This window comes from Pelophylax lessonae (assembly GCF_965119305.1).
Source record: "Pelophylax lessonae genome assembly, chromosome: 10".
Classification (NCBI taxonomy): Eukaryota; Metazoa; Chordata; class Amphibia; order Anura; family Ranidae; genus Pelophylax; species Pelophylax lessonae.
This window is the reverse complement of record NC_138777.1, coordinates 45,552,183-45,579,521: the sequence shown is the minus strand read 5'-3', so window position 1 is coordinate 45,579,521 and position 27,339 is coordinate 45,552,183. Positions and strand designations below refer to the sequence as shown.

General features: G+C 44.0%; 2 protein-coding genes across 2 annotated transcripts in view; one reads left to right on the top strand and one right to left on the bottom strand.

The window, feature by feature from the left end:
• DDB2 (damage specific DNA binding protein 2) overlaps window positions 1-6,004 on the top strand; it is a 79,306-nt gene extending 73,302 nt beyond the window's left edge. Inside the window, exons 22-24 of the mRNA XM_082270955.1 lie at window positions 10-174; window positions 1,780-1,825; window positions 5,490-6,004. Of these exons, the coding sequence (XP_082127081.1) occupies window positions 10-174; window positions 1,780-1,825; window positions 5,490-5,704 (426 nt within the window). The 3' untranslated portion in view covers window positions 5,705-6,004. The remainder of the gene's footprint in view (window positions 1-9; window positions 175-1,779; window positions 1,826-5,489) is intronic.
• The window catches only part of ACP2 (acid phosphatase 2, lysosomal), a 272,414-nt gene that overhangs the window by 196,997 nt on the left and 48,078 nt on the right, over window positions 1-27,339 (bottom strand). The window lies entirely within an intron of this gene.

The following is a 27,339-nucleotide window of genomic DNA, read 5'->3' as shown; positions in this document are numbered from 1 at the left end:
TTATTTCAGGCCTCATGGCATCCCCGTTATGACCTGATTGTAGCCGGAAGATATCCAGATCCCCAGTTCCCGGGATACACTGCAGATGAGTTGCGCACAGTGGATGTGTTTGATGGGCAAAGTGGAAACATAGTATGCCAGCTGTATGACCCCTACGCATCCGGGATAGTCTCTGTAAGATATATTCTGTTTACCATTATTTTCATCCTTTATTCATATGGTGCGGCCTTAGGGTTTAAAGTGTACCTGTGGTTTTAGAGTGGAGTACTTTAAACGCCCTGCCCGGCCGTCGTTTAGCTATAGGCCGGGCAAGGATTCCATTGTTTTGACTGGAAATCAAAATGATGTCCTTCAGAACATGCCACTCGGGGAGCGCGCATTGCGGCGATCGGTAGTGCGGTGTGTCGCTCGGACACACCGCATCTCCGATAACGGTAAAGAGCCTATGACGCAGACTCTTTACCGTGTGATCAGATGTGTCCAATCACAGCTGATCACCGTGTAAATAGGAAGTGCCGGTTATCGGTATTCCTTTACTCACGCTGACAGCGCATGAGTGGAGGAGAGTCGTTAAGTGGCTCTCCTAAAGGGGGGGGGGGGGTCTGTGCTGATAATCAGCGATGCCCACCAGTGGTGCCAATCAGTGCCCATGAGTGCTGCCTTTTAGTGTCCATCAGTGATGCCTGTCGGTGCAGTGCTACCTCATCAGTGCACATCAGTGAAAGAGAAAAATTACTTATTTACAAAACTTTATAACCGAAACTAAGAAAAAAAATGACAAAACTGAGTGTCTGCTTATTAAAAGTCAGCAGCTATACAGTTTTTTCCACCAGTCTTCAGGCCTTGGCATCTTAACAGTGGGCAACCTGCTGTGACCATGAAATAGTCCCTCATAATGGATTATGTTAAAAAATGTATTAAACATAAAGGCAGTCCCAAATGGCTATTAGTTAGTATTCAGTAAGGTGTAATTGAACTGTATAGTAATTTTCCCCGTAATCCGGCTTCACGGCTTGATAGTAACACAATTGTGAACGATCAGCTGAGAGTGACGTCACTGGCTCCTCCTACGCGTTGCGTCACTAGGCACATGACTTCATCAGGGAACTCTACTATTAGTGTTTGAAGAATTTTTGGAGATGTGTTTACACCTGTATAAATTTACTCACTAACTTAATTCACCTAATGATTGACCTCACTATTTATCTATGCACATATATTTTGCTTATTATATATTTGTTTAATTTATGTATTCATTTGGTACCATTAAAATTTGTTTTCACGTTATGAGTAGCGCACCACTTTTCCTATTTTATTATATGTTACAAGTTTTATGAGTACTTGACTCAGTGAGAGCTGCACACTCACCTTATTCACAATAATCACAAATCCTTCTTAGCAGAGCACCTGTTTCACATATGTTTCTATCAACCGGCTGTGACACAGTTCGGCTTCACAGCTGGCTGCCCACTGCACATGTGCCACATTGTGAATGGTCCCGCAATCTTCTGAACTAAAACCCATCGTTAGTGGGAACTTCAGTTTCATTACTTTTCCCCCGTTTTTCCTGAAGGAATTACATATTATTATGTTTTCATGTCAGGTGCACTTTAGTTTTTCTGCTAGCATTAACTCTACATGGTGGGGTGTGACTAACCTTATTGAAAAGTCAGAAATAACTGGGATATAACAAATTGGATACGATTCTCTTGTGTAACATATATTTTTGTGTATTACAATGTACAGGTTATGTCTAATCTCTTTCTATTTTACTTGTAGCTCAATAAATTTAACCCAATGGGAGATCTGTTGGCATCAGGAATGGGTAAGCTCATTCTTCTAGTTTGTGTCACGTTGTAGCAAAAATGCTCTAATTCCACCAATAACACGTACGCACTTTGTTTTTCACACTTAAAGTGTTTTTAAATGCAATTCTTAAATTAAAATAATAAACTTATTATACTGCTCTATGCAATGATTTTTTTCTCTTTCGTTCATCGACGGACACAGCGCTCCATAAATCATAACTACTGGGTTATATTGCTTCCCCAAGTAGTAGGACTAGGCAGGACAAAAAACACCTGGCTACGCCCATGGGCCATCTTCAGCTTGGTTTTTAACCCCCCTGTCTGCTCTGGGTAGTCAGTTTTAATCTGTCTAGTCAGGAGTAGGGACCTAGGCTCCCCGCTGGGATCTCTGGTCCTAGCAATTTTTCTCTCCTTCCTTAAATTTTTTTGTTTTTTTTCTCTCGGGAGATCTACAGTCAACTGCCGGGCTGGGCGACGGGCTGGATAATCTAGCTCCAGTGGTGTCCCCCCCCCCCCCCCCCCCCCAGCACAGCCAGTGAATGCGTGCAGACCGCAGTTATGTGCTCGGTCGGCCGCGACATAGCCTCACGGACAGAGGCTGGCCCGCGAGTTAAACGTCTCTCAGGATCGCATACGGCTGGGCTTGGGTCTGAGTCTCAGTGGTCCCTTGGCCGATAGCTCCCCTACTTCGGTGATGAGGATACTGTCCGGAGCGTTGCCCGCACCATGGAAGGGTAAGTACAGTCCCCCCTCTGTCCTTTTGGCGATGTCACGGGGGCCATTTTCTCTTAGCCAGGGAGATGCTGGAGACGACCGAAGCTGCGTGGGGATGCCGAAGCTCCTCCGCTTCCTCTTCAGTTTCCTCTTCCTGTGCCCGGGACATATGAACAGGGATGGCATCCATGGTGATGCTGGGTCTGAATTCTCTGCGATTCTCCTATCGGTAGGGTGAGTCCTTGTGGTTCCCTGTTCTCTCTCTCTGCTGATGGGTACCCTGAGCCTTGGGGGGATCCTTTAGTGGTGCCAAAATATTGTTTTTGTACTGCAAGGTCTTCCTTTCCTTATGGAGCCTCAGGGTCATATCTCCCCCACTGACCCCATCATGGAGGTGGCAGGTCCCTTGGAACCCCAGCTTCCCATGGTTGCACTGGCGGTGGTCCTGCAGTTCTTAGTTTCCCGGGTGGAAGTGGTGTGTGGGCAAAGGCCCAGGAGGAAGCGTCCCCGCCATTCCCTGCTCAATCTGTCTCATCTGATTTTGAGCTTGATGCCCCCCGTAGACGCGGCCTGTTCAGGGGGGCTTAATATCACACCCCCAGATCCATCCAAGAGTGAGGAGCAGCGATTAAAAAAAGTGCTGGTAGACGCACTTATCACTACAGTGCGTGAGACTTTTAGCTTGTTCAAAAATGGAGGATGCCGCTGATGTAGCCACTGAGGTGGCTGTGTCGTTTGGTACACATAAGTCACCTCGCACTCCAAAGGTGTTTCCTTATGTGCCTTGTTTTGACAGGTTTTCCTGTAAGGAATGGGAACAACCAAAATTTCCCTTTGGTCCCCAAACGTTTTGCTGTACATTACCTCTTTGAGGAGTCATTTTAAAAAAGTGGACTAGTCCACCAGTGGTGAACCCTCCTGTTTCCAGGTTGAACAAAGCTACCCTGAACCCAGTAGAGGAATCCCCGTCTTTTAAGGACCCGGCTGACAGGAAAGCGGAGGCTGTGGCACGCAGCAATGTTTACTATGGCTGGTTCGACATTGCGGGCAGTTTTTGCCTCAGTCCTGGTGTCTCAGTCCCAAACTGAATGGGCCAAGCTTTTGCGCCAGGGCCTGGGGGGTGAGCAGGTCTCCGCTGCTTATGTTGATTTAGTGGACCAGTTGGTCCATGGGCTACAGTTTATTTGTGATGCAGCTTTTGATACAGCTCATGTGCTGTCCAAACTTTGTTTCAGCGGTAGTGATTAGGCGCTTGATGTGGCTTAAGAATTGGTCCGCAGACCAAGCCTCTAAGAAAGCTCTCACTGATCTGCCCTTTCAAGGCGATTGCCTGTTTGGGGCTACCCTGGATGATATCATTAAGGGTATCACGGGGGGGGGGGGAAAGAGTACCTTCCTGCCATAGTCTAGGAAAGGGAAGGAGCCTTGTCTTCTTTTAGCGACCCCCTAGCCACACACTTTTTAGTTCGTACCTTGATTCAGGGGGTTCGACGTGTGGCTCCACCTGTACTCTCTCTTTTGCTGCCATGGGATTTAAATTTAGTACTTTCGGTTCTCCAGAAACCTCCATTTGAGAATATTTGGGAGATTCCCTTGTCTACATTATCCCAGAAGGTGACATTCTTGGTGGCTATTACCTCGGCCCGCAGGGTATCGGAATTGGCGGGATCATCCTGTCGCAGTCCCTATTTAGTGGTCCATAGGGATAAAGTGGTTCTTCGTTCTGGTCCATCATTCCTGCCCAAAGTTGTCTCTGACTTCCATTTGATTGAGGACATTGTGTTGCCTTCCTTGTGTCCCAAGCTGGCTCATCCCAAGGAATTTGCTTTGAATACCTTGGATGTGGTTCATCCGATATGGGTGTATCTGGCAGCTACTGAGTCCTTTCAGAGGTCAGACTCGCTTTTTGTGGTTACAGACTGACCAAGAAAAGGGCTGGCTGCTTCTTCGGCTACCATCTCCAGATGGATCAGACAGACGGTGACTCAGGTTCCACCTTTCCCTGCCACAATGCATTTTACTCGGGTGCTGAGTGCTTCTTGGGCCTTCCGTCATCAGGCATCAATATCGCAAGTTTGCAAAGCGGCCACTTGGTCGTCTGTGCATACATTCCCAAGATTCTATAAGGAGATACTTGGGCATCTGCGGATGCTTTTTTTTTTGCCGCAAAGTTTTGAAGGCTGCTGTTAGAGAGAGACTGTTCCCTCTTGAGGGGTGTTTTTCTTTAAACTTTTATTTTTCAGACGGGGCTCCTGTGTCCTGGTTAAGGGCTCTCATGTTTAGCCTTGGGTTATTTTCCCCACCCCTCATTTTCCTTTTAGCACTGATTTTGGACGTCCCAGTAGTTATGATTTATGGAGCGATGTGTCCGTCATCGACGGACACAGCACCCACCCCTCTATGGAGCTCTGATACTTCTAATACTGCTTGCTACTAAACTGAGTACCTAGAGCAGAGAGTGAAGTTATATACCAAGCTGAGGATGGCCCATGGGCGTAGCCAGGTGTTTATTGTTCTGCCTAGTCCTACTCCCTGGAGGAGACAATATAACCCAGTAGTTATGATCTATGGAGCGCTGTGAACCATCTCTGAGCTCAGAGAAATGGATTTTATGAGAAGTACAAAAATCCTATTTTTTTCACAGAGCAGCCCAGAAACTACTCTTTTGGGGTCCCTTCGTCGGCAAACTTGGCTCCTCCTCTTCTAGGTCTGCCCCTATAACAAACACTTGGGCAAGGGGTGCAGGTTCAATCCTAAATCGGGCTGTGTGCGTCCATTGGCCAGCCCCCGATGATTGGCATGTTTGTGTAAAATCACAGCACAGCCAGGTTTCTGACTAATGGAATATGCCATCGTGGGTGTCAGTGGGATAAATGGTGCCCTATTGTTGGTGTCAGTGGGATGAATATTGCCAAAAGCAGATGCATTCCAGTCCCTTAGCCCTGCAATTTCCTTTTTTCATTTCAGGTTTTAACATCTTGATCTGGAGTCGAGAGATTCTATTAATGATGAAGCAGGAGGAGATGATGAAGGCCTTACGGGCGAAGGGGATTCAAGTGGGGAGAAAAGAGGATTCAAGCAGTAAATCAACAAATTCTGAAAATGACAAATCTGAGAAGAAAAAATCTAGGACTGCTGTCAAAGAGTCAACGACCACACGAGGGAAAAACAAAGATAAATGAGCAATCATGGAAAGCCTGGCCTATGGCATGACATTTAGCTGTGGCTGCAGTAACCAAACTCCTATAGTGCCTTATTGCACTGACCTCATCCAGCAGAGTGTATGGTTACATCCGGACGGGCATGTTCTCGCTGTGTTTACAAATTCCGTTCACCCTGTCCTGATCTGCCTGTCATATGTATGCAAAAAGAAACCGGGCAGTGACCTCTTGCAGCATGGTATCCTCAGTACAGGAGCACTACCATCTATAGATAGGAAGGAAAGTGGAGGCACAATGTTGGCTTTGAATAGCACATCATGTAAATGAACTGCTTTTTGTTTTAGGTGTTCTAAAAAAAATATTTTTGTCTTCCTCTGGCAACTGTTACGATGGATTCCAGACATTGACGCTTCTAGGTCAAATCAAGATTCCTCATCTTCTGAACCCCAAGAGAAAATCTGGTGGCCCTTTTCTTTTTGCCACTAAGTGGTCATCACCAGGAATGGGATATTAGTTGGTATTGTGGGTTCTCTAGTAACAATGCCAATTTCTTTTAGTATGTAGGTTGATTGGGACAGAGTTTTAAACTCTGAGCAGAAGGATGAAGCCTTTGAAATATATGTGCATTTGGGAAATCCTATTGAAAACTGAAATCTGCTCTAAACCTATGGATTTGATTTACTAAAACTGGAGAGTGCAAGATTAGGAGCAGCTGTGCATGGTAGCCAATCAGCTTCAAATTTTAGCTTGTTTAATTAAGCTTTGACACAAAAAAATAAACCTGGAAGCTGATTGGTTTCTATGCAGAGCTGCACCAGATTTTCACACTCTCTACTTTAAGGAAATCACCCCCCATATTGTCTAAATTCTATAGACGCGTATGGCTTTTTTTTTTTTTTTTTTTTAATTTAAATTTTAACATTTTGTAAAGTAGTAATCATTACTGGGCTTCAAATTAATTGTACAGAATGCAGAGCCTGGGCTCCCCACTACAGGCTGCCTGCAGAAAACTACAGAAGGGGGCGGAGACAAGACCAGTCACCCTGCACAGGGGGAAAGAGCAGCAGTGCCTGGTCTTTTTTTTTTTATTATATTGGAAATGATTCCACAGAGACAAAGTGTACAAGTTGTTTTATAATGGATTACTGCACAAGATACACAAGGAAATCAATACTCAAGTAAGAATACACATATACCTTGTATTTAGACAATATCTGTTAAACTAGAGTACAGCTTTAAAGTGGAAATCAGAAAAACAATACACGCTTGAATCTCATATAACATTGCTGTTTTGTCTGCCAAAGGATTTATAAATCAGTTCATCAAGCCTTGTGATCCAAAGTCTGCCACACTGCACAGCCAAGAAGACCACTCTACTACTTATTACATTGGATTGGGCCTCCATACTTATTACATTGGATTGGGCCTCCATACTTATTACATTGGATTGGGCCTCCATACTTATTACATTGGATTGGACCTCCACTGATTGGACATGGGTGACAGTGGTGTTGATTTAAGGGCCCACTTATAAAGCAGCGGACTATCCGAACTGTGGCCATAATGCTGCTTTTCTAATAAAAGCTTCTCTAGGGCATTTATAAAGCATAGTTGTGTGCTTTATAAGTGCAGTTTATGCTTGCTTTTGGACTAATGAAATCTATTATAGTCCAATGCTGCCTTTCTCAACTTTTTTTTTTTTTTTTTTACACCATAGAGGAACCCTTAAATTAATTTATGGACCATAAGGAACCCCTGCTAAAATTAATGTATACAAGCTTACAGTACATCAATTAATTGTAAATATAATAAAGGAGTAGACAATGGGTTGAAGCTAGCATAATTGACCATATGTTAATGCTTCCCCACCACTACACAACAGCTGTACTTTTAGTAATAAAAACAATTTAATGGTCAAAAAAGAAATGCAGAAAGGGAAAATTATAGTATCCTTTTTACATTGGGGGTGAATGGAAAATGCCCCGTTGCAAAAGTGGTCAATAAAGTCCCCTTTACACTGGTGGCTAGTATAAAGGTGTCCCTTATGAAGAAATTTCTTCATAGACTGGACATTTATATTGAAGGATACAGTGCCTTGCAAAAGTAGTCACTCCCTATTGGCAATTTTTTTTCCGTGTTTTTTGCCTCACAACCTGGAATTAATATGGATTGTTTGAGGATTTGCATCATTTAATTTACAGAACATGCCCACAACTTTGACGTTTTTTTTTTTTTTTGTAAAGCAAACAACAAATAGGACAAAATAACAGGAAAAGTCAATGTGCATATCTATTCACCCCCCTAAAGTCAATACTTTGTAGAGCCACCTTTTGCAGCAATCACAGCTCCAAGTCGCTTTGGATAAAGCTGGATACACACTATACAATTTTCTTTCGATTTTTTTCCCTTTTAGATTTACCAAAACCATATAATAATAATCATGCCTAAACACTTTCAATTTGTATGCAATCAGGCAGGCCCTTGCACTACATAGTTGAAGGTAAATCTTAAGGAAATCTAACAACAAAAGTTGTATAGTGTGTATCCAGCTTTAAGCCCCATACACACGCGTCGAAAATTGGCAGGGAATTTTTGGCCAACGTCCGATCTGCCGATTTTCGGCTTGTTAGTATGATGCTTCCGACAACCAACTCCGACTTTTCGGCTGGACAAATTTTTGTTGACTGTCAACATAACGTCCGATTTTCGTGCAGTCAGTACAGATTTCGACAGGGAAAAATCTGATGAGCAAGTCTGAGCATGCTCAGTGACACAAAGAAAGCAAACCAACACATGACATCACTTCTGAAGTAGAATTTTGTTGGGCGAGAAAATTAGTGTGCAGTCTAGGCACATTCCAACCAACAAAACACCACTATGGACAAAAGACGGACGATCGGTCGGCCGATAATCGTTGCGTGTGTACGGGGCTTAAGTCTCTATGAGCTTGCCACGTCTTACCACTGGGATTTTGCCCATTCCTCCTTACAAAAAACTGCTCCAGCTCCTTCTAGTTGGATGGTTTGCACTTGTGAACAGCAATCTTTAAGTCTGACCACAGATTTTCTATTGAATTGAGGTCTGGGCTTTGACTAGGCCATTCCAACACATGTACATGTTTCCCCTTAAACCACTCAAGTGTTGCTTTAGCAGTGTGTTTGGGGTCATTGTCCTGCTGGAAGGTGAACCTCCATCCTCAAATCACGCACAGAGTGGCACAGTTTTGCTCAAGAATATCCCTGTATTTAGCACCATCCATCTTTCCCTCAACTCTGACCAGTTTCCCAGTCCCGGCTGCTGAAAAACATCCCCACAGCATGATGCTGCCACCACCATGTTTCACTGTGGGGATGGTGTTCTTTGGGCGATGTGATGGTGTTGGGTTTGCGACAGACCTAGCGTTTTCTTTGATGGCCGAAAAGTTCAATTTTAGTCTCATCAGACCAGAGCACTTTCCTCCCACATGCCTTTTCGCAAACTCAAAACGTGCCATTTTGTTTTTTTGCTGAAAGTAATGGCTTCTTCTGGCCACTCTGCCATAAAACCCAACTCTATGGAGCGTATGGCTTATTGTCCTCCTATGTACATATACTCCAGTCTCTGCTGTGGAACTCTGCAGCTCCTCCAGGGTTACCTTAAGCCCCGTACACACGATAAGAAAATCTGAAGGGAAAATTCGTCCGACGACCCATCTGCCGATTTTCGGATTGTTAGTACGGTGCTTTCGACAGCCGACTCCGACTTTTCGGCCAAAAAAATCCTGATGTGCCGGCTATAAAATTTTTGTTGTCCGTAATACAACGTCCGATTTTGGTCTCATTAGTACAGATTTTGACGGAAAAAAATGTTAAGAGCAAGACTAGGCATGCTCAGAGATGAAAGACCACATACAAAACAATCCAACACATGACATCACTTCTGAAGTAGAATTCTGACTTACGGGAAAATTCGTATGAAAATAACCTCTTCACTTTCCACATCAGACTAGCATGCCACAAAAAACGGACGACAGATCATTCGATTATGTTATCGTGTGTACGGGCTTTAGGTCTCTGTGCTGCCTCTCTGATTAATGCCCTCTTTGCCCGGTTCATGAGTTTTGGTGGGCGGCCATCTCTTCCATGGGCTACAGTTTATTTGTGATGCAGCTTTTGATACAGCTCCTGTGCTGTCCAAACTTTGTTTCAAAGGTAGTGATCGGCACTTGATGTGGCTTAAGAATTGGTCCGCAGACCAAGCCTCTAAAAAAGCTCTCACTGATCTGCCCTTTAAAGGCGATTGCCTGTCTGGGGCTACCCTGGATGAAATCATTAAGGGTATCACGGCGGGGGGGGGGGGAGAGTACCTTCCTGCCATAGTCTAGGAAAGGGAAGGAGCCTGGTCTTCTTTTAGCGACCCCTAGCCACACACTTTTTAGTTCGTACCTTGATTCAGGGGGTTCGATGTGTGGCTCCACCTGTACTCTCTCTTTTGCTGCCATGGGATTTAAATTTAGTACTTTCGGTTCTCCAGAAACCTCCATTTGAGTATAATCGGGAGATTCCCTTGTCTACATTATCCCAGAAGGTGACATTCTTGGTGGCTATTACCTCGGCCCGCAGGGTATCGGAATTGGCGGGATCATCCTGTCGCAGTCCCTATTTAGTGGTCCATAGGGATAAAGTGGTTCTTCGTTCTGGTCCATCATTCCTGCCCAAAGTTGTCTCTGACTTCCATTTGATTGAGGACATTGTGTTGCCTTCCTTGTGTCCCAAGCTGGCTCATCCCAAGGAATTTGCTTTGAATACCTTGGATGTGGTTCATCCGATATGGGTGTATCTGGCAGCTACAGTCCTTTCAGAGGTCAGACTCGCTTTTTGTGGTTACAGACTGACCAAGAAAAGGGCTGGCTGCTTCTTCGGCTACCATCTCCAGATGGATCAGACAGACGGTGACTCAGGTTCCACCTTTCCCTGCCACGACGCATTCTACTCGGGTGCTGAGTGCTTCTTGGGCCTTCCGTCATCAGGCATCAAAATCGCAAGTTTGCAAGGCGGCCACTTGGTCGTCTGTGCATACATTCCCAAGATTCTATAAGTTAGATACTTTGGCATCTGCGAATGCTTTTTTTTTGCCGCAAAGTTTTGCAGGCTGCTGTTTGAGAGAGGCTGTTCCCTCTTGAGGGGTATTTTTCTTTAAACTTTTTTTTTTTCAGACGGGGGCTCCTGTGTCCTGGTTAAGGGCTCTCATGTTTAGCCTTGGGTTATTTTCCCCACCCCTCATTTTCCTTTTAGCACTGATTTTGGACGTCCCAGTAGTGATTTATGGAGCGATGTGTCCGTCATCGACGGACACAGCAACCACCCCTCTATGGAGCTCTGATACTTCTAATACTGCTTGCTACTAAACTGATTACCTAGAGCAGAGAGTGAAGTTGTATACTAAGCTGAGGATGGCCCATGGGCGTAGCCAGGTATTTATTGTTCTGCCTAGTCCTACTCCTGGAAGGAGACAATATAACCCAGTAGTTATGATTTATGGAGCACTGTGAACCATCTCTGAGCTCAGAGAAATGGATTTTATGGGAAGTACAAAAATCCAATTATTTTTTCACAGAGCAGCCCAGAAACTACTCCTTCGGGGTCCCCTCGTTTGCAAACTTGGCTCCTCCTATTCTATGTCTGCCCCTATAACAAACACTTGGGCAAGGTGTGCAGGTTTAATCCTAAATCGGGCTGTGTGCGTCCATTGGCCAGCACCCGATGATTGGCATGTTTGTGTAAAATCACAGCACAGCCAGGTTTCTGAGGAATGGAATTCTGACTTACGGGAAAATTCGTATGAAAATAACCTCTTCACTTTCCACATCAGACTAGCATGCCACAAAAAACGGACGACAGATCATTCGATTATGTTATCGTGTGTACGGGCTTTAGGTCTCTGTGCTGCCTCTCTGATTAATGCCCTCTTTGCCCGGTTCATGAGTTTTGGTGGGCGGCCATCTCTTGGCAGGTTTGCTGTTGTGCCATGTTCTTTCCATTTGGTTATGATAGATTTGATGGTGCTCCTGGGGATCATCAAAGATTTGGATATTTTTTTATAACCTAACCCTGACTTGTACTTCTCAACAACATTGTCCCTTACCTGTTTGGAGAGTTCCTTGGTCTTCATAGCAGTGTTTGGTTAGTGGTGCCTCTTGCTTAGGTGTTGCAGCCTCTGGGGCCTTTCAAAAAAAGGTGTGTATATGTAATGACAGATCATGTGACACTTAGATTGCACACAGGTGGACATCATTTCACGAATTATGTGACTTCCGAAAGTAATTAGTTCCTTTTTTTGGGCTTAATAACAAAGGGGTGAATACATATGCACATGCCAATTTTCTGTTTTCAATTTCTAACAAGTTTTATGTATATATTTTTCTCATTTCACTTCATCAACTTAGACTATTGTGTTAAGAATCTTCACATAAAATTTAGATTAACAAAACATTGAACTTAGAGCCGGTTCACACTGAGGCGACACGACTTCGGGGGGCGACCTGTGAAGTCGCGTGCACAGCGACTCCGGCGCGACTTGCAGGGACTTCACATAATGGAAGTCTATGCAAGCCGCTCCGAGGTCGCCCCAAAGTAGTACAGGACCCTTTTTCTAAGTCGGAGCGACTTGTGTCGCTCCTATTAGAATGGGTCCTGTACTACACTATGGACCGCGACTGACCGCGACTTGTCAGGCTGACAAGTCGCGGCAGTGTGAATGGGCTCTCAAGGATGTAATGTAATAGGTATAAAGTCAAGATTGGTGAATTTTTTTTCAAGGCACTGTATATATTGTGCACTTATTGTAGATCAGTGTTTCTCAACCATTTTTCAGTCAAGGCACCCTTTAAAAATTATGGACAGTCTCAAGGTGCCCCATTCTAAAATGTAGAAACTATTCAAATAGTCTTACATAATGCAGCAACATCCACAAGGCCAAGTAGGACACCTAACGTTAGAGATGATTTATTCTTCCAAAGCAAATACACTTTTGTAAACTGGTACTGACTAGTATTCCAATGTTTCTCTTCTCCCTCAGTTTTTCTCTATCATTCAGCTAATGTGAGGGGCAGGGGAGGGTCAAACAAGGATGCTATGCAGGCAACTGGCATCCTCCTTATCAACTGATAATGCCAATGGTTATTAAGACGCCAGCAGTTAGAAGGTTGTAATTGTGCACAATGAAAACCTTTTTTTGAAATCAACTTTTGGGCAATTTTTATCCATTTTGCCAAGGCACCCCTGAAGAAACACCCCAGGGTACCTGGGCACACTGGTTGAAAAAGGCTGTTGTAGATTGTATTTATTTTTAGGTTTATCTTTATATTCATATTTATACTCTATACAGGTTTTCACACTATTATCTTTGCAGTGCTATTATTTTACTTTTAACTGTAGTATTTATGGGAACACAAATTGGTGTATTAGCAGCAGTTGTTTGCTTTCATTTTTTGTTTATCTTTTTTACTTTTAATACTTATTTGTATGGTTTTCTTTAAAGGATAAGTTCACCTTTGGGAACATGTTACATGTTCCCAATGCTGCAGCCGCTGTGCGATTAACGATGTGGTAGTTGATTGATTCTTTTTGTCAGATTTGTATCTGTGTGCCCGTACGGGATGTACTGACAGATCTGAATGAGACCTGCATGGCACCAGCGATTTGCTTTACAGGCTCAAAAAAAGAACCGCAAATAATAAATGCACATTTTTTTTTTACCTGCAGAAAAAATGTGCATTTATTTTTTTCTAAAAAGTGAACTTATCCTTTAATTGGTTTGGAGAGTGAACACTGCTTTCCTGGGGCTAATCATATCAGCCTAGGGTCAGCTCTACCCCTCTGACCAATCGTAGGCTGACATGAAAGGAAAATTACGGAAAGTATGGTAACAATTTTCTGTGTTCCTGGGACTAATCATGTCAGCCTCTGAATGGTCAGAGGGGTGAAGCTGACATGATGAGCTCCCAGGAAAGGAAAATTATGGTAACAATTTTCCGTATTTTCTTGTTTCATCACACTTTATATTATAGTCTTTTGATGTAACGCAGGAGGTATACACATTTTTTTATTTATGCCCCCCATACATTGCTGATCAGCAAGAGAGATGAGAACAATGGCGGTCAATGGAAGGCATGTTTTTTGTTATACTGCTCAAGGAACCACTAGTAATGTCTGGAGTAACTCCGGTTGAACAAGGCTGCTCTAATGAAAAAGAAAAAAGGCCTGGGGCAGAAGACAATCTGACAGGTGTCTTAAAACACTTCTGCACCGGAAGGATTTCCCCCTTAAGCCCCGGAGGATTTGGCTGCTCAAAGACCAAGGCCTATTTTGCGATTCGGCACTGCGTGACTTTAACGGACAATTGTGCGGTCCCCACAAACAGAGCTTTCTTTTGGTGGTATTTGATCACCTGTGCGATTTTTACTTTTTGCGCTATAAACAAAAAAAGAGCGACAATTTTGAAAAAATAATATTTTTCAAATTTTTTTATATGAAATTCTCAAAAAAAAAAAAGTAAAAATCAAAGTTTAACATTTTAGGCCAATTTGTTTTCTGCTACATATTTTTGGTAAAAAAAAATCGCAATAAGCTTATTGGTGTGCGCAAAAGTTATTGCGTTTACTAACTATGGGAAAGATTTGTCATTTTTATTGTTTTTTTTTTTTTTTTAACGAGTAATGGCGGCGATCTGCGATTTTTTTTTTTTTGCAGGACTGCGACATTGCGGTGGACAGATCGGACCCTTGACTGACATTTTTGACACTTTTGGGGGTACCAGTGACATTACTGCAGTAATCAGTGCTATACATATGCACTGTTACTGTAAAAATGACACTGGCAGGGAAGGGGTTAACTTTATTTGAGAAGGAGGGGTTAAGTGTGTCCCTAGGGGCGTGCTTCTAACTGTGATTGGATGTGGCTTTTCATGTAATAGCAGGACCGTATGATCTCTGCTGTTACACAAGGGAGAATGACAGGCGGCTTTGTTTACATTAGCCACCTGACTTTTGCGCAAACCAATCAAAATACGCTTTTTTGCGTTTTTTTGTTTTTTTTTACCAAACATATGTAGCAGAAAACAAATTGGCCAAAAATATAAAAAAAATTTAGATTTTTACATTTTTTGGGGGGAATTTCATATAAAAAATGTGAAAAATATTATTTTTGCAAAATTTTTGCTCTTTTTTTTGTTTATAGCGCATGATCAAAAAATCGCACAGGTGATCAAATACCACCAAAAGAAAGCTCTGTTTGTGGGAAAAAAAAGGATGTCAATTTCATTTGGGTACAGCGTCGCATGACCGCGCAATTGTCCGTTAAAGTCACGCAGTGCCGAATCGCAAAATAGGCCCTGGTCAGGAAGGGGGTAAAATCTTCCGGGGCTTAAGTGGTTAAATAATGTTCTGCTTGCGGAGAGCGATAAGCGCTCTGTTATAAGTAAGCCCTTTAATGTCCAGTAAACAAGCTGAAGGCTGAGAGGTGGCTTTGGCTTTGGCAAGAGTTGAAAGTGTGTAAATCACAAGGCTGGCTGTACAGAATACAAATCCTTGGCAAGTAAAGCAGTAAACACATAGGAGTCACAATTGTGTTTCTAGCGGTGTGGCTAGTGTTCCTAGGGTTTTACATTTTAGCGTTTTAACCTGTACCTTCTGCCTGTGCTTTAAAATGACCCTGTCATGAGAAAGTTTTACTGAAACAGTTATTTGTTGAAGTAGGCAGTGAATACTGACTGCTCGCGCCATTGAAATCTGCTCAGATCACTGGAACTGGTCCTTCACGGTTCCTTGGCGTGTCAGGCTCCTGGGTGCCTTGCAGCTCTCCCTGGTTCTTGCCTATGAGCTCAGATCACCATCATGGGGAGGTCAGCAGGAGGAACCAGTGGGGGACCCAGGAATTTATCCTACTTTTTTATTGTGGATTATGAATATGATCATAAAATATTCCTTGCTCATGCACATAAAACGAGGTTCTGCCTTTGCAGTAATCGTGCTAGAAGTCCCCATGTTGTGATTTTCAATGCTGACCCCATGGAATTTGTCTGGACTTCAAGATGCATTTTTCAGTGCAAAAAAAAAAAAATAGAAGGATATTGCAGGGCATGTGTGAGATGTGATCTCAAGCTTGCTGTGGACTTCTGCTCTTGGAACCAGCTTACTGTCCCTAGCAGAGCAGTGGAAATTTTTGTTCCTATCCACACAGTATTTGCCATGGCTGCAAGGAGGAAATTAACCAGAGTGGTTGCTTCTTAAAGTGGAGTTCCACCCATTTTTGGAACTTTAGATCTATGTAATCCCCTTTAAAATGGCTTTTACCAATGGAAACTTTTTTTTTTTGCTAGTAAATACCTTAATTTCGGCTTTATTCCTCCTCTCCTCACTTCCTGGTCCGATCGGCGATGACGTCATTCGGCGATCCGCAGTGTCTGCTGGGATGTATTCTATTCCAGAAATCTCGCAGTAGCTGACTGTACTGAGCCGTGCCTGCCCCGCCTCCACCCCGCCTCCTCTCATTGAGTTGCATTGTATGAATGTATTAAGGCTGTTCTCTGCCCCGCCTCCGCCCCGCCTCCTCTCATTGAGTTGTAAGAGGAGGCGGGGCAGAGAACGGCCTTAAAGTGGAGTTCCACCCTATTTTTATACTTACCTCCATCTTCTCGCTCCGGGTCACCTGAAAAAGAAATGGATAATCGCATATTTTTTTTTTTTTTACTTACCTCGTAGCGAAGAAAATATACTTACCTTACTTCCTTCTTCCTCCTTCCTCGGCCGCGGCCCGTCGTCACTTCCTGGCTCTGCAATGATTCCTGGGAGCTGGACGTCATAGTTCCCAGGAATCATTGCGCCTGCACCGGCCCCGACGTCAGTTCCGGGTCGCGCGCGTCATCCCCTTCTAAACAGCTTCTGGGCATGCCCAGAAGCTGTGGAGGGATGACGCGCGCGACCCGGAAGTGACGTCGGGGCCGACGCAGAGCATCGTGGGACCAAAGAAGGCGGAAGAAGACGCCGAAGAGGACGCGCTGGCTTCAAGCTGCCCACATCTGAGATGGCAGCGCTGGACAAGACGTTTGCAAGGTAAGTATTTGTCCTAACAGGTAAGTGCAACCCGGGACAGATCAGAGGCTAGCCATTGTGGAATGCACTAGCCCTGACTGTCCCGGGGGTATTAAAAAAAAAAAAAATCCAGGGTGGAACTCCGCTTTAATACATTCATACAATGCAACTCAATGAGAGGAGGCGGGGCGGGCACGGCTCAGTACAGATACAGCTACTGCGAGATTTCTGGAATAGAATACATCCCAGCAGACACTGCGGATCGCCGACTGACGTCATCGCCGATCGGACCAGGAAGTGAGGAGAGGAGGAATAAAGCCGAAATTAAGGTATTTACTAGCAAAAAAAAAAAAGTTTCCATTGGTAAAAGCCGTTTTAAAGGGGATTACATACAGCTATGTATTCCAACCTATTAAAAATGGGTGGAACTCCGCTTTAAAAATAAATCCTCTACCTAATTGGGTGGTAACAGCTACACTTTTCTCCCTGGGACCAACATGTGAAAATAGGACAGAGAATAGCCACGCCTCCTTTACTGGCATTTTCTTGCACTTGAGAACTACAGGGGTGGAGCCATTGTTGGACAGATTTCACAGTCTGCATTTAAAGGAAGGCACTATAGGCTCTTCAAGAACACAGAGAGCAGCACCTTGTATTATATGTATTCATGCTATTAAGTTTAGAAATTTGTGGACCCAGCATTGTATATAATGTGTGCTTGGTTAAATCCGCTGAATAAATGTGTTTGTTTTTTAACTGATTTGTATAGTGTGTTTTAAACTTGGGATGCAATTTTGCTCCAGGAAAGATTCATTACAAATTTCCCCCTACCCTTGACATTACCATAAATATTAGATAAAACATTTTTTTTTAACACAGATCTATGGAAACGTCATTGTAGTCAAGGGTAGATGTTTGGAATTGCAAAACTCTGCTGTCCATTTGGAGCTGAAGTTTCCTCAAACATCTGATTGGGGAGGTCTGTGATTATATCTGTTAAAATCATAAGTAGTGGGGGTGCGTTTGGAGTGTTTTTAATAAAATATATTTTAATGCAAAACCATGGCCATATTTAACAGATGCGTACAATAAATTAAAGTGTATGTATGGCATTACCCAAATTGACCCCAAAACCTCCCTCTTTCCTCCTCTTGATCATGTCCCAGCATTTTTTTTTATAAATTGTTACTGCAGCAAAATCCCATCTTGGAATACAATACAAAGCAGGAAGTCTAATGGGCCATACACACTATAAGATTTTCTAAAGACTTTTTCCTTTAGACTTACCAAAACCATATATTATGAGGTCAAACCTAAACACTTTCAATTTGTATGCAATCTGGCAGGCCCCTGCACTACATAGAAAAGGTAAATCTGAAGGAAAAAGTCTTTAGAAATTGTTAATAGTGTGTATGGCCCTTTAGACCATGGGCTTTTTTGCTGCTCCCTTTAACCACTTTACCACTAGAGCATTTTGCTGTCTTACGCCTGGGCCACTTTTTGCGATTCGGCGCTGTGCAACTTTAACTGACAATTGCGCGGTCAGGCGATGCTGTACCCAAACGAAATTTACGTCCTTTTTTTCCCCACAAACAGAGCTTTCTTTTGGTGGTATTTGATCACCTGTGCGATTTTTACTTTTTGCGCTATAAACAAAAAAAGAGCGTTTATTTTGAAAAAATAATATTTTTAACATCTTTTTATATGAAATTCCCCCCCAAAAAAATGTAAAAATCAAGCTTTTTTTTAAATTTTTGGCCAATTTGTTTTCTGCTACCTATGTTTGGTAAAAAAAAAAAAATCACAATAAGCGTATTTTGATTGGTTTGCGCAAAAGTTATTGCGTTTACTAACTAAGGGAAAGATTTCTGTCATTTTTGGTGTTTTTTTTTTTTTTTTATCGCGTAATGGCGGCGATCTGCGATTTTTTTTTTTTTTTTTTGCGGGACTGCGACATTGCGGCGGACAGATCGGACCCTTGACATTTTTGACACTTTTGGGGGTACCAGTGACATTACTGCAGTAATCAGTGCTATATATATATATATGCACTGTTACTGTAAAAATGACACTGGTAGGGAAGGGGTTAATTTTATTGGAGAGGGAGGGGTTAATGTATGCCTGGTGCTTACTAACGTGTGTGGGGGGGGGGAGGTGACTGAGTGACACAAGGACAGATCGCATGTTCAGCTATGCTGAACCCTGCAATCTGTCACTCCCTGTCACTGAGGAGATCCGCCCGCTCTGTTTACACAAGCGGGCGGATCTCCAAACTAGATTCCCCGGCGATCGGGGAAGAGCAGCGGCGATCGCCGCCGCTCCTCCCCTGGCCCGACTCCCGCTGTGACTGAAAACAGCGGGAGCGATAACGAGCCACATTGCTGTAGTGCCACAGTGCTAAAGTGGTTAAAGGGGGTGTAAACCCTTCTTATTTCTATATTAAAAAAAAAAAAAATCTATACTTGCTTCTCTATGCAATCTTTTTGCACAGAGCAGCCCCGAACCTCTTCTGGGGTGCCCTGCTGATGCTGCAGGCCCCTCCTCTTCATTGGGTGCCCTATGGAAAGCAGCTGTCCCTGGGGCCACCCCTGCAGGCTCCTTCCTGAGTCCCACTGCTGCGCCCATTGACAAAGATGGCAGGACTTGACCACACCCCCCCACGTCACTGGATTTGATTGACAGCAGTGGGAGCCAATGACACAGAGTATTAAGAGCCAGATGCTGGTCCAGACCCGAGGAAGGGCAGAATGTGAGGAATAAAATGAATCTGGGCCTTGAGGTGTTTGCTCTCACATCAGTCAAAGCAGGCCTTTCATGTGCAATGTAGATCTTATGAAAGGTAGATTTTCTCAGAAGAAAGGTGGGAATGAATGTGTCCATAATGCCCCTTTCTTTAAAAACCTGGGTTTGGACAGCTATGCCAATAAAGCCAGCAACTTAAAAGCAGGGTGGAATCAGAGGCTCCTGCTTGGTACAGGCAAAGCCTCATCTTCTAGCAGTCTGTGGGGCAAGTTCTCCTGATGCCAATTTAGAGCAATAAGGATCATTGGAATTTGTTCATCCTCTATTTTGCAGAGCAGTCGAGGGAGAATCAGCAAGGGAGGGAATGCATACATAAGTCTGGACAGGGACCAAGGAATCCACTGTAATGGCCAGTGGATACCAGGATCTGGCCACAACCCTGTGCAGTTTCTCGTTAAAGCTGGAGGTCATGATGTCCACATCTGGTGTTCCCAATTTCTGACAAAGCAGAAAAAGTGTCTGTTTGTCCCACATTGTGAGACTGTGGAACTGAAAAGACGGAACCCTTTGCACAAACAACTCGGGGGGGGGGGGGGTCCTGGTTGACCTGAGAGTCCCACATATGGCCCACAAAGAAGCAGCAATTGTTTACTGGGGAAAGAAAATTTTGTCTTGAGCCTGGTCCAAGATCTGCTCTAAATACTCCAGATTCATAGGCTGGGGGGGCAGACTTATTGAAGTTGATCAGCCATTTGAAAGTTTGAAGAAACTGACTTGGCTTAAAGTGGTTGGAAAGGCTGAAGGTTTTTAATCTTCATGCATTCTATGCATGAAGGTAAAAAAACTGTGTGCTGCTTTCCTCACAACCCCCAGCCCCCTAGTATTTACCTGAGCCCCCCCCCCCCCACTCGATCCAGTGATATACAGCTGTCCTGGGACTCCCTCTCTTCATTAGCTGAGACAGTGGAAGCAATCGGCTCTCACTGCTGTCCATCACAGCCAGTGAGCTTAATGAGGATAGAGCAGGGGGTGGGGACAAACCGCAGCTCTTTGGTTTATGCAGGGCTCGGGACTGAGCATGCACCAGTGCCCACCATAGCAAGCAGCTTGCCGTTGGGGGGGAGGGGCCAGGAGTTCTGGAGGGGATTCGAGAAGAGGATCAGGGCTGCTCTGTACAAAACCATCACACAGAGCAGGTAAGTATGGCATTTTTTTGGTTGTCCCAGCTAATCCTCCCACCATATGTTGGAGCTGAGACAATATATAATCGGGGTCCTCAATAGGCGGGCTTCGGGCCACGTTCGGACCCAGATGCACTTAAATCTGGACTGCAGCAGCTGTGTGTCCCCCGCCCCTGTTTAAGTCACAGGGAACAGAAGGCCTCCAGGGGGAGTGGCAGCTGTCCAACCCCTCTCCTCCCTCCAATGCACCCGCTGAATCCAAAGCAAGGAGGAGGGCAGATGGCACAGAGCCTGGCAGCAGCAGCAGCAGGCGAGCACACCCAGGAGAGGAGTCCACCCCGCCACCCACAACACTGAGTTAAGGTAGGGAGAAGATTATTAAGGGGGGGCTGTGATGTGATATCTGTGGCTGTGATGTGAGAGGGGGAAGCTTAGAAATGGGGAGGACGGACTATGGGGGGGGACAGACTATGAGGGGTGAGCTGTGATATGAGTGGCTGTGAGAGGAAGGGGACTATAATACTGAAGGGCTGTGATATAGAGTAAGGTAAGAAGGGGGAGCTGTTATGTGTTGGATGTGATGTAAAGGGGGAGCTTTGATATGGGGGGGCTATAATGTGAAAGGAGGCTGTGATATTGGGGGCTATGATATGAGAAGGGGGCTGTGATATGAAGGGTTTGTGATGTGGGGGGTTTTGATTGCAATGGGCGCTGTGATCTAAGCACGTTGCTAATGTTGGGGGCTCTAATGTGAAAAGGGGGTTGTGATGTAAGAGGGGCTGTGATAGGAAAAGGGGGGCTGAGGACATTCATTTAAAGGGGGCTGGGACGTGAAAGACCTGAGTCATAGCAGAAAAATTTGATTCGGACCTTTGCAGAAAGAACATGTTACCAACCAAAACTCTATGAATTTTAATTGAGTACCCCTAATATATAATATAGCTACGGGTTCAGGAGAGCCAACCCCCCCACATCCTTGGACTTCTGCAGCTGCTCAAATTTTATCCTGGCTGCACCTCCCTTCTATAGCAGGGTCCTAAAAATAGAATTAAGAACTCAAAATATTTTCATTGGAATCTCTACCGGGAGTTGTGAAGGTGGTATAATAATTGTGGCATTAAGATAATTTTGATCAAATTTTCTCTTCCAGCAACAGCGAGCCACATTTTTTTCTCCATATCTTGACCTTATCTCTAAATTCCACCAGTAACGGAAGGATGTTTAAATGGCAAAATTCTAACTGCAATGGAGATATTACTAATCCCAGGTATTTGAAGGATGCTACTCCAGGTACCGGACAAAAGGTTACCACTTGGGGGGTGTATACCTTGATCCAATGCAAGGAGGGCAGATTTTGACCAGTTACTTTTGAGCCCAGAGAAATGCCCACAATCCGTAATAATGGACAGGACGGTTTTTTAGGGAGGTGTCCATGTCCCCTAGTAGCAGGAGCATGTCATCCGCATAGAGTAGGATCTTCTCCTGTAAAATGCCATATCTGAACCCCACTATTCGGTCATTAGCCTTAATGCATGCAGCCAGCAGCTCAATTGCCATAGCGAACAGGAGCGACGAGAGGGGGCAACCGTGCCTGGCACCCCTTCCCAAATGGAAACTGTCTAAAAGACACCTGCGGCTGACCGTATAGCAAGCTGCATGCTGAGAGCCAGAGACAGCTGTCAGTCAAGTAGTTGGGAGGATCCTGACAACATGGTTGGGATCTTTTTAGAGCCTGGAGTGGCCCTTTGACATCAACTGGGAGGTTGCCAGCCAGAGAAGTGTAGCTAGAATCAGTCAAGGGAGCCGTATCAACATAGGACCTTGTACAGTGTTTTGATGTGTGCTTCCACAAGTGCTATTAGGACTTTTTTTTTCCCTCTACTCTGTGCCTTGTTTCCACCATTGCTAAGGGAATCCCCATGCGATACTCCTTAAATGGATGCAAAATGAGAGGGCATTAGCAAAAAATAAACCTCTACAAAGGTGATGTCTTAGTTCCTGACCGTGTCTCTGAACAGGTGCCTGGGAAACCAAGACATGCTTCTTGCATTCTCAGTAAAAATGGCAGATGCAATTGCATTAGCTAAAAGGCATAGTGCAACTACACCACCAGATTTAAAAAGGTAAATGTTATGATGTTACTGTCAGCAAAAACTGGATTTTTGTAAGAACTTACCGTAAAATCCTTTTCTCCGAAGTCCATTGACAGACACAGCTCTTATGCTTCTTAGACCATTGGGTTATGCTGCCCCCTACAGGAGTAGTACTAGGCAGGAAAAAAAAACAGTTTGCCACACCTACAGAGGCTGTCCCTATAGGCATAACCCCACACACCCTGCTCCAGCATACCAGTTTCATTGCAAGCAGTGATAAGAAAACCCAAACCATCCCCATATCAGAGGGGCAGGTGCTGCGTCTGTCAATGGACTTCAGAGAAAAGGATTTTACAGTAAGTTCTTACAAAAATCCAATTTTCTCTATCGTCCATCGACAGACGCAGCTCTTATGCTTCTTAGACCATTGGGACATCCCAAAGCAGTGTAGGCAGGAGGGGAGAGAAGAACGCAAAACCAGATAGGTAACGTAAACTCCAAAGGCTAAACATAGCCAACTGCGTAACATGAAGCTCAACCAGGAACAGGCGCTCACCCATGAAAGAAAAACCTCCTAAAGAGAAACAAACGAGTCTCTTTAAACAGCAGCCTGCAAAACCTTGCGGCCAAAGGATGCATCCAAAGATGCCAACAAATCTCCCTTGTAGAATTTTGTAAATGTGTGCACAGATGACCAAGTTGCCGCCTCACAAACTTGCACTACTGAGGCCTGATGGCAAAAAGCCCAAGAGGCACTCAGCGCTCTAGTAGAATGCGCCTTCACAGGGAAAGGAGGAACCTGATGCTTCAATTAATAAGCCTGAACAACCGTTTGCCTAATCCATCTGGATATAGTCGCAGCAGACGCAGCCAAACCTTTACGGGATCCCTCAATAAGGACAAAAAGAGCAGCTGATTTCCTAAAAGACTCAGTGACCATCAGGTAAACTCTGATTGCCCGAATCACATCCAGACAGTGCAAAGCAATTTCCTGGGGATGCTTAGGCTTAGGACAGAGTGAAGGCAACACAATGTCTTCATCTAGATGTAAATCAGACACCACCTTAGGGGAAAAAAAAAAACGGATTAGGTAGGGGTACCATCAAATAAGGCGAACAGGACAGCGCTGCCAATTCAGACACTCTGCAGGCAGAAGTAAATGCCACCAGAAAGGCAACCTTCTGGGATAAAGAAAACAGAGAAATCTCTCTAATGTTCTCACAAGGAGGCTTTTGAAGAACAGACAAAACCAGATTGAGATCCCACGGAGGCAACGGGGGTTTCCTCGGGGGAGCCAGATGACGCACCCCCTGAATAAAAGTGCGAATCAAGGCATTAGCAGCCAACGGACATTGGAAGTAAATAGCTATGGCTGACACTCGCCCCTTGATAGTGCCCAAGGCCAACCACTGCTCAACCCCTTTTTGTTGACGGTGAGGGCAGCGGCTGTTTTCGGCTATTAACCTTTTTCATCACAAAATAGACCTTGATCGCCAGGCTTTCCAGTGCTGCTGAAATCGTGGCCAGCGTCTGCAATCCGAAAGGTCCGATAGTCGCACTAAGGGGGTCTGAGGGTGAAACCACTGCCTGGGACTCCATAATCAGTTCAAAAGAAAAGAGCTGTACTGTCTCTTTAAGACCGTTGAGCGCGATCCCCACCGCCGATCACAAGGTATGTGAAGTCCCCATTAAATATACGCAGATAGCAGAGTGCACAACTATATGCCTACAGAGACCCCAGTACTTTACCACCTCTCTGAGAAGTCTCCAGAGGCAATCTGTGCAGCAGGAAAGTGAAAGTCTCAGAATAGGACATCAGCCTGGATAGAATGTGAAAGGTCATGCAGCCTGTGTGGCTCCATAGGGCTACACAAAAATGGCTGCCAATGCAAGTCAATGGGAAGCACAGGGAACCCTGCACCTTACTACACGCCTTGCGCCATGAGGAGCATCAGAGCAGGATTCAGTGCCTGAAGGAAAAGTTACAGGTCTTGTCCCACTGTTGCAGGGGCCAGGTAAGGTTCTGAAGATGTACAGTGGGTATAGGAAAGAATCAACCACCTCCTCCTTTTTAATAAAATCACATTTTGTTGCTTTGTAGCCTGAAATGAAGACCGTTTTATGCAGCTATATTTACACCAACATGTCAGAAAAAAAATACAAAATCAAACCCCCTCCTAAAATGACTTGTAAACTCATTCAGGTGTAGCTAATCACCATCACAACCACAAAGCAAATTTGACTTTCAACTGAGTTGAGCTATAGTCATTTTAATTCGCTCAGCAAGAAATAGGCTTTCCTGGAGCATTTCAGTCCCAGGTAGTGCAACTGAAGCAAGCAATCAAAAGATATCCTTGATAAACTTGTGGACAAGCACAAATCAGGAGATTGATAGAAAAAAAATATTCAAATGCTTTATCAATGCCTAGAAGCACAGTGAAGTCTTATTAAGAAGTGGAAAATATTTGGTAAAACACAGACCCTCCCCGTTGCTCTAAACTGGATGAAGGAGCCAGGAGGAAACCGGTCTGAGAGGCTACTAAGAGGCCTAAAGCAACTCTGAAGCAGTTTCAGGAATTTATGACAGAGCAGTCATTGTGTGCAAGTGACAAAAAGGGATGGGCCAAACAACCCGCTGTTCGGTTCGCAGCAGAACTCCCAAACAGGGGAAATGTTCTAACCCGATCGGTGAACCCCATTGAAGTCTATAGGAGCCAAACAGGAAAAATGCCCGAATTCCTTTTGAACAAAAGGAAGAAAATGAAGTACGACTTTGCCAACAGCTTCTAACATACACCTCCTACATAGCACAGACAGAGCAGAGTGCTGATGGAAAGAAAGTCCCAGGAATACAAGCCTGTCTTTGTCATGTGATCCACAATCCAGACATCTTCAAGTGTCCATCTACAAACCGGGATCAATTTCAAGTCTAAGCCAGATAAAAATGACTTGTATTTCCAAACAGCTTTTTTGGCTCCATTTGATGAGCATTTATTTAGTACATCAACTACTCCATGATTGAGAGAACGTTCCTGCACCACAGAGGGGTTTTCCAGTTCCTGATGGGTTTGTAACCAAGGCCTATGTTATCAGGATATCTGGTGAGCATATATAAATGCTGATGGAGGAGAACTGTCACCTACTGCATTAGTCACTGGAGGTGAATTCACTGTATCTTTTGAACTTCTTGTTTATACATTTTTGGTGTGTGCATTGACACCTATATATATCACAGTTTATTCTTCACATTGGTTCACAGACTACTATAGAGGATTGGACATTCATTTTTCACCTTCTAATTTGTTTTATGAGCACATCCCATTTTATTATTATTTTGTAATTTATGATGTCATTTGCATATTAGCGCTGCACTTGTTTTTGTTTCACATGGAAAAAGGTGTTATGGTCAGATGAGACTATAAATTTAATTATTTGGCCTCAACACCAAACAATAGGTCTGGCAAAAATCCAAATAACGCCATTCCTACAGTAAAGATGTGGGTGTTTCTCTGCAGCAGGGACTGGAGCACTTGTCAGGATAGCAGAAAAATGGATGGGGCAAAATACCATCAAATTCTTGAGGGAAAATCTGCTGCCCTCTGCCAGAAAGTTGTAATGGGAAGAAAGTTTACTTTCCAACATGACATATATACCCAAAGCACACAGTAAAAATTACCACACAGTGGTTGAAGGAGAAAAAGGTGAATGTCATTGCATGGCCTGGTCAAAGCCTAGACTTAAACCCCATTGAAAATCTGTGGAATGACTTGAAGACTGCAGTCCACGAACCGTCACCATCAAATTTAACTGAACTTGAGCAGTCCTGTAAAGAAGAGTGGGCAAATATTGCAAAGTTAGTATTCACATATCCCAACAGACTAAAGACGGTTCAACAAAATACTGACAAAAGGCGGTTCTGTTCTTGAATTTTCTTTTTTTTCTGTTATTTTGAAGTTAGATCTTTCATTTGGATGCTATAAGGTGCACTAGTAAATACAGCTGGATAAAACAAAAACTGTGTGTCTTCATTTCAGGCTGCAAAGCAACAAAATGTGATTATTTTAATAGGGAGGGGGGGGGGTGATTCTTTTTTTTTACCCCCTGTACATCAAGGGTAACCTATTCAGAAAACTCTAGTAAGCCGTGAGACAATACACAATTGAATCTTGATCCACAAGTGTCAGCTGAAGTAATAAAGAAAAAAAATAAACGGTTGGATCTAGAAAACTTTTTTTAAATTTGTTTTAAGGGGGGCAGAACTCCGCTTTAATCCTCGTGCAACTGCCACTTCTGATATAATAAGAAAGTGTGCACTTTTTCTATGTGACATATCTCTAGAAAGGTCTAAAGGGCTCAGAAGAGGATCATCCTGTTATAGAACCTTAAAAAATGGTTCTAGGCGCTTTCCACGGGGGGTGAGGAATTTGTGATGATACACCATGCCAGACATCCTTTCAGTGGAATATAGATGTAAACAAAATCCGCCATTAGCATAAAACCCTTTTAGGTGATTAAAATGTTAAAATCTCACTGACATTGTGAAGGTAGCAAAAGCGCTAAACAGTAAAAATC